General features: G+C 39.8%; 1 protein-coding gene across 1 annotated transcript; it reads left to right on the forward strand.

Moving 5' to 3' along the window:
• The first annotated feature begins 377 nt into the window (after positions 1 to 377).
• On the forward strand, positions 378 to 7,090 carry bcas2 (BCAS2 pre-mRNA processing factor). The gene is made up of 7 exons (XM_058390478.1): positions 378 to 536; positions 1,082 to 1,174; positions 1,267 to 1,337; positions 4,001 to 4,162; positions 4,255 to 4,305; positions 6,499 to 6,579; positions 6,677 to 7,090. Exons 1-7 carry the CDS (start codon positions 444 to 446, stop codon positions 6,801 to 6,803), a joined length of 678 nt encoding a protein of 225 aa, XP_058246461.1. The 5' UTR covers positions 378 to 443; the 3' UTR covers positions 6,804 to 7,090.
• Positions 7,091 to 7,636: the final 546 nt, after the last annotated feature.

The raw sequence follows: 7,636 nt of genomic DNA on the forward strand, positions 1-7,636 counted from the left end.
TTTTACTTTTTTTTTTTTTCTTTTCATACTCTTGTAAATAAAATGTATAAAACTATTTTAGATGCTTTTACGTTTTATATAGGTTTACATAATTGCTCTGCATAATAATAACCATAAAGTGTTCAAATAAAATGTCTTCTCAGAAAACGGACTAGTGTGTCTACTGTTTTGATTTAGTTACTCCATCCTCCAGTGCACTAGGTGGCGCACGTTAACATTGAATCCTGCGAAGAAACAGTTTCCCAATACTATTCCGGCAAGCCACGCCTCTGTTGTAGGATTGGATATTCTGGTAGTTCGTTTCCCTTTGCAGCTGTACAATTGGTTTAGTTTTTCCTCGTGGTATGACTTAATAACCAATGAAAGTGTGGGAGGCGGGACGTGTCGGAATACAGGTGGGAAAGAAAGAAGTTAACGTAAAAGCGTGTTGCAGTTGTTTCAATATGGCTGGGGCTTCGTCGGTTGCCGGTGAAGTGTTTGTTGACGCTTTGCCGTATTTTGACCAGGGCTATGATGCTCCCGGGGTCAGAGAAGCTGTAAGTACAAAACATAATATTTTCAGAGTTTGATAGTCTTTAAACATGCAAGCTAATGGCGCTATTGCTAATTAGCAGGCTGCGTAGCTAACAGGCTAACGCTAGCTAACTGAGCTTTATTTAGTTTAAACGAATGGAGCCATAGAGCTTTACTTTTCCACTGATTTAACACAGGACTGCATAAAAATGGTTAAATATAATATCTCAGATCATGTGTGTTGTGATTTACACCAGTACGAACAAATATATAATATATAAATATGTAAAATACATTAAATGAATGATGTTTGCTACTCTTATTGTCCCTTTTTCCCAATTATTTACTTTATATTATTTAAGTATGGTTTAATTTTTGTTGTTCTAAGACGTTTTGCTTATGTAAAGCTTCGTTAAAGGCTCTTTCTCTATGTAAATAAAACCTATTATTATTATTATTATTATTACTATTATTACTACTATTACCCCCCCCCCTTGCTTTAAACCCTCCCAGTTACTCCTCATTGACTTCTGTAAGATTTCCTTTCCCACGCTTTGTTTTTCTCCAGGCTGCCGCTTTGGTGGAGGAGGAAACCCGGAGATACAGACCTACAAAAAATTACCTGAGTTACCTTCCAATGCCGGATTTCTCAGCTTTCGAAGTAGGTTCCATAAAAAGACTCTTAATGTGGATTTATCTCCCTGACCGTGTCCTGGATTCATTGACGAAACATTCTTTGTGCTCCTCCAACAGACAGAGATCATGAAGAACGAGTTTGAGAGACTTGCAGCACGCCAGCCCATGGAGCTTCTCAGCATGAAGAGGTAAATCTCACAGGGATGATGATCTGAGGCGACAAACAAAATCCGATGCTGTCAGAGTTAGGTTCGTCGATGAAAACTCGCAGTAAGTGGGGGGAAATAGCAGAAAATACACTTATATTGCCAAAAGTTTTGGGACGTCTGCCTTTACATGCACGTGAATGTAATATGGAGTTGGCAGCTATAACAGCTTCAATTCTTCTGGGAAGGCTTTCCATAAGGTTTAGGAATGTGTTTATGGGAATTTTTGACCATTCCACTAGAAGTGCATTTGTGAGGTCAGGCACTGATGTTGGATGATAAGGCCTGGCTCGCAGTCTCCGCTATAATTCATCCCAAAGGTGTTCTATCAGGTTGATGTTAGGACTGTGTCAAGTTCCTCCACACCAAACTCACTCATCCATGTCTTTATGGACCTTGCTTTGTGTGCAGTCATGTTGGAACAGGTAGCGGTCATCCCCAAACTGTTCCCACAATGTTGGGTGCATGAAATTGTCCAAAATGTCTTGGTATGTTGAAGCATTAAGAGTTCCTTTCACTGGAACTAAGAGGCCGATCCCAACACCTGAATTCAGTGATTCAGAGGGGTGTCCCAAAACTTTTGGCAACATAGTGTAGGTTTAGTGTAGTTTTGTGGTGCATTAGAAGAAGTATCTCTCACTCCTCACTGGGTTTGATTCCCAGGCAGTGAACTAACCCAGGCGCTCAGGAGTTAACTCTCACTGCTGATCCCAAGCCCGGATACAATGGGAGGGTTGCATCAGGAAGGGCATCTAAATCTGTGCCAAATCAAAATATGTGGCTCAGATTATCTGCTGTTGTGACCACAAACATGGAGCAGGCAAAGGACAACAACAACAACAACAACTTGCAGTACAGTTTTATGAAGACCTTTAAATACACTTTGAGAAAGAGGGGACAAATCATTAGCACTCCAGATTCTCAGTAATTCTGGCCGTCGTAGACAAAAAGTCACATGTGGAATATTATAGAATAGAAGCCTTTATTTCTCACACATACATTACAGCAGAGTAAAATTCTTTCTTCGCATATCCCAGCTTTGGAAGTTGGGGTCAGAGTGCAGGGTTAGCCATGATACAGCGCCTCTGGAGCAGTGAAGGTTAAGGGCTTTTGCTCAAGGGTTCGACAGTGGCAGCTTGGCAGTGCTGGGGCTTGAACCCCTGACTTTCTGATCAACAACCCAGAGCCTTAACCGCTTAACCAAAAGAAAGAACTCTTTGGTCGTGAGTTGACATTCAACATATTAGAAGGCATAATTCAGCATGCTCACCAGCAGTCGATGACAAAGTTGTGCCAGGGTGCGAATATTTTTGTATTATAATTTCAGAAGGCCACATATCTAAAATCTCCCAGCAGAAGCACGATGTCAGATTAAGTGAAACTTTAAATCGGAGCAACTCCAGATGCAGTAGTTATAACGGCGAAATATAAACAGAATGTGAGGATCATCAGGAAATAAAATTCTTATTACCTCGAGCTCACTTTCTCCACAGTGATGACGTGATCAGAAAATTTCCTACTGGCCTAATGACCGTGTCGGTGAGGAGGTGAAAGTGGACCAGGATTTTACTGAATGCTTTCTGTTGAGTCTTGGAAACTCAGAAAGTGGAGAGAAATATCTGGAGGTTCCAGACTTCCAAACATTCTCTGTTTTTGTTCTTGTTCCGCTTAGGAAAAACCCAAACATTGGATTGAATTGGATTAAAATACACGAGTCCTAGTCTTGCCTCAAGGCCACGTATTAGATATCGGATCCATGTGTGGAAGTCGCCGAGGTTTAATAAGATTTTTGGTGCTCAGGCTGTCATAATTGTGTTACATAATGGGGTTGAAACTGTATCTTTTCTTTGGACCGGCCCAAATCTTTTGGTAGCTAAAGTTAGAATAGCGTATCCACAGCAGCCAAGTGAAACATACTGCTAATGTGACGAGAAAGCTTAGTGGTCAAGGCGTTGGACTATTGCTCAGAAGGTTGCAAGTTTGAATCCCAGGTCTGCCAGGCTGCCGCTGCTGGACCCCTGAGCAAGGCCCTTGCTCAGTTTTATTAAAAATAAATTAGATAAAATGCAAGAGTGCCAAATGCCGTAAATGTAATTTAATACCTCATATTTTATGTGTTGCACCAGGGCACTAATTTTTTTTTCCCCCATGAGATGCGAATGAACTTCCTTGACTCCTGCCATCACCGCTGTCTTTTTCACTGTTGTGCTGTCTTTGTGTTGTTTTGCTGTTTCAGGGCTCTGACCTGTCCCCTAGTGGACAGTGTGTTGAATAAAAAAAAAAAAGGAAGTAGATGAACCGTGCTTCTTGTGTAGATGCTGTTCATTCGTAGACATAATTCTATTTTAGTGCCTTGAATAAAACCCCATTTGTCTTGATTTCATGTCCCAAAAACTAGAACACCAAGAATCCATCCTGTGATGATGGGCTTTTATAGCAAAGGACCGACTGTCACTACAAAACGGCAAAACTAGACTAGAAACTACATTCTAAGATTTCTTGATGAGAAATGAAGACGTTTTATTCATCCATCACTGTTTCTTTGAAAGGACTCCGTTTCTCAAATGCGACTATCTAAAATACAAATGCATCGCTCCATGCATTCTGTTCTTTTTGTAATGCAACACGCACATGCACCATTTCAGATACGAATTGCCCGCCCCATCATCAGGCCAGAAGAACGACATGACGGCGTGGCAGGACTGCGTGAATAACTCGATGGCTCAGCTGGAGCACCAGGCAGTGCGTATAGAGAACCTGGAAGTCATGGCACAGTACGGCACCAACGCCTGGAAGGTGTATAACGAGTACGTATCAGATCAGACCCGAGGGTGTTTTCAGGAAATCTTCATCACTCCTCCAGATTCTCGTACTGAATTCGTTTCTTTGTGTTAAACAGCAACTTGGCCTTCATGATTGAAAACGCACAGAAGGAGATGCAGAAGGTTCGGTGAGTAACTTTTGATCTGCGTTTTTATTTCATATACACCAGAGACAAGAAAGTCTATTAGTTTAATTCTGTTTAATTTATGACTTTATGACGTTACATATCATGTTTGTTCTCCCAACAATGTCAGGAAGACCTCGCTTAGCAGTTCGGCTGCAAGCGTAGCGCGTTTTATTTATTTATTTATCGTTTGCTTTGCATGTAAGCAGCATTATTAAAAACAGGTTACCGTCAGTGAGAATAGCGGGCAGTATCCATCACGCTGTTACAGGTCAAGAGTTCATCTTGATAACGATGTTATCACTCTTATCTGATGAGTGACACACAGGACTGTAAACATAGATAAGCCCCCAACCCACAACCAACAAATAACCAACACGCCCTGCTCACACCCCCAGTTTTCCTTAAAGATGCTGACCAACAGAGTGCTACAGAAACTTTTATCAGATGAATCGCACCTACACTCAGACACACCCACCCATTTTTCCCTTCAGATACTTGATCTCTTTGCAAGTCAAATACACAACAATGGACACTTGTCTTGATGCACCGAAAAAATCTACTTTAGGGAGATTTGCAAATATTTTTGAGCATAGAAATATTCAATATGGGTCATTGTCACTAGTCACTAGCACATACAATATTCTCTCTCTAGCATCTAATTTCTCTCAATTGTTTTAAATCCAGATGATTACTGCCATGTGACTGATTTGCTGTTTGTTTGTCCCCCGCCCCTCAGTGTTTCCACATAACCTACACGATTATAAAATAGTCATATGTCATCCATGTGCTAGTGTAGTGTATGTCATCAGTGTGCTAGTAAGTGCCTGTGTTTGTACAGCAGCAAGCGGTGGGTTCAGAGCGATTAGCGTCGTGATTAATACTTCAAAAATCAGTCGTTTTTTCTTTTCTTTTCCTTTGGTTAACTGAGAGAAGAAAAAAAAATTGTTGTTGACTCCTCACATTCTGAGTCCTCTTAATAGTCAATAGTAAGTGGAAAATTCCTGATGGAACTAAAACAGAAGACAATGTACATAAATTACACAAACCGTGATTTCTTGTTCAGAAGGAGGTGTGGCACAGTTTCAGAAATAAACAAAACTATTTATAAATAAGTAGCGCATAATAAACTTCATTATGTGAAGGGTACTTTTTGGATGTTTCTAATTTTTTGTCAGTAACAGACATGAATGGTTATAAAACTGATTGTGATTTTGAAAAGTTCAGGAAGGAGAAACATAAATGTTTATTATTAGCAGAAATCGCAGAGTCATAATGTCAAATCAGCATGTGTTTTTTTTCTGTTTGTTTGTTTTTGTTTGTTTACTGTAAATAAAAAAAATGAAATCATCAATGAAGTAAGACTGGGGAAAAGGTTTTCTGAAACTTGTGGTTGTCACTGGGGCTGTGTATGTTAACCCAAAAGCATGATGTTGAGCATCAAGGATGTGATTCATTTATGTGATTCAGAATGAATCGGATCGTACGCACGTTCAGTGAGTCACTCGGAATGAATCAGTTTTAAATGCTAGACTCGGTGAGTCATTCGGAGTGAATCATATTCCACGCTGGTCTCACCGTGTGACTCAGAGTGAATCAGTTTCCGTGTTAGACTCACATAGTGATTTATTTATTTATTTATTTATCCGTTTGAATCAGTATTCCCGGAATTGCTAGTCATACGCATTAAAGTTCTTGAGTATAAGTGCTGAATCATTTCAAGATCGTCTGTGCTTTTGCCACCGATTCATTCAATCCTACCCGCAACAGCCACAAAATTGAGTTTTATTTAAAAAAAATTTTTAATTTATAATGGAAGAAAAGAAACACATGCTGCCAATTTTTTTTCTACTGTCTGGATAAGGAAATAACAATAAAATCCAAATTTAGTTAGTTAGTTAGTTTCTGGCTTTCGAATTGAATGACCAAAAAGTACACTGACCACAAAGTTGTTTTTTTTTTTTTTTTCGTTTTTGTTTTGGTTTTTTTAAACTACTAAACAATTTAGAGGATGAGGTGAGACATTTTTAAATCATTTTATCCACCACATCAGTATCCATGAGGAAACAATTACTATGGGTGGATGGATGGACATTTCTGCTGCATTGATTATTTAAACATGGACATTTTTGTACTTCAGGTCCTATGATTCATCTGGGCTCGATCTCTTAACACAATTTATTGCTGTCGTTACAGGAAGAACATTCAGGACTTAAACTGGCAGCGGAAGAACGATCAGCTCACCGGCGGGGCCAAACTGCGTGAACTGGAGTCTAAGTATGTGTCTCATTTAAAACTTTACTAATATTCATCACATTTAAGCTCTATTTACTTGGCAGACGTGTGACAGCGTGTTGTTTGTTACCGTTGACAGCTGGGTGTCCCTCGTGAGTAAGAACTACGAGATCGAGCGAGCCATCGTGCAGCTGGAGAACGAAGTCAGCCAGATGAGGCAGCAGCAGGGAGAAGAGAACAAGGAGAACATCCGACAGGATTTCTAGTAACTGACATGCCTGTCCAGCACAATCTGGAACAACAGATGGATGCACTGTCAAAAAAAAAAATCTACTCCAACTCTGCAGAAAAGACATTTCCGAGACGAGCGTGGAGATTTGCTTTTACTGTGAAGTGGGCAGAGGAATGGGTGTCGAAGCCCTGAGTATCAGTCAAAAGCTCACTACAGTACAGTTCAGCAAGACGACTTTGGTTTATATGATTGTGTTTTTGTTGTGTGAATTTCACCCAATTCTTTAATCTCTGTATTTTTATAGAAAGCAATAAATGAAAATTTTAAACAAACAAAAGTTTGATCATTATTCGTAACTTTCGGACTGACGCCAATGACTTGTGTTGTAAGAAAACACATGCATTTATATCAGTAAGTATTGCATTTGCTTATCCAGGTGACTTACAATGGAGGAAACATGAAGTCCCCTAATGACTAGGGGAAAAAACAAGAAATGTATGTGCGAGAAAGTATGCCTCTAGGGAGCCGGTTCTCTTGGGAATACGTGATTCAGTGCCTTGTGGGGTCCCATTATGTATGAGGAAATATGATGAAGTGCTCTTATGTTTATTTGTTTATTTATTTTCCCCTGATTTTTTTTTTTTGGTCATCCTTGCACAATATTGCATTAATTGAGATTTGAATCCAAGCACAAGGCAGAGCCACCATCCAGTGTCTGATGGTGATGATTTGAAGAGTGGATTATTAGCTGGAAAAGTACTTTTAGCGGACTGTTTTCACCCGTGTGCTCGTTAGATTTAACCAGAAGACTCCCCTAAAAGCTGCACTGTATGCCGTCTTTTTTAATATTAAAAATATTTACAAAAG

Source organism: Hemibagrus wyckioides, linkage group LG05 (genome assembly GCF_019097595.1).
Source record: "Hemibagrus wyckioides isolate EC202008001 linkage group LG05, SWU_Hwy_1.0, whole genome shotgun sequence".
NCBI classification, from domain to species: domain Eukaryota; kingdom Metazoa; phylum Chordata; class Actinopteri; order Siluriformes; family Bagridae; genus Hemibagrus; species Hemibagrus wyckioides.

Coding starts and splice junctions, on each gene's coding strand:
- bcas2 (XM_058390478.1), top strand. CDS start 444: ATGGCTGGGGCTTCGTCGGTTGCCGGTGAAGTGTTTGTTGACGCTTTG. Junction 1,175..1,266: donor CGGATTTCTCAGCTTTCGAA/GTAGGTTCCATA, acceptor CTCCTCCAACAG/ACAGAGATCATGAAGAACGA. Junction 4,163..4,254: donor GCCTGGAAGGTGTATAACGA/GTACGTATCAGA, acceptor TGTGTTAAACAG/CAACTTGGCCTTCATGATTG.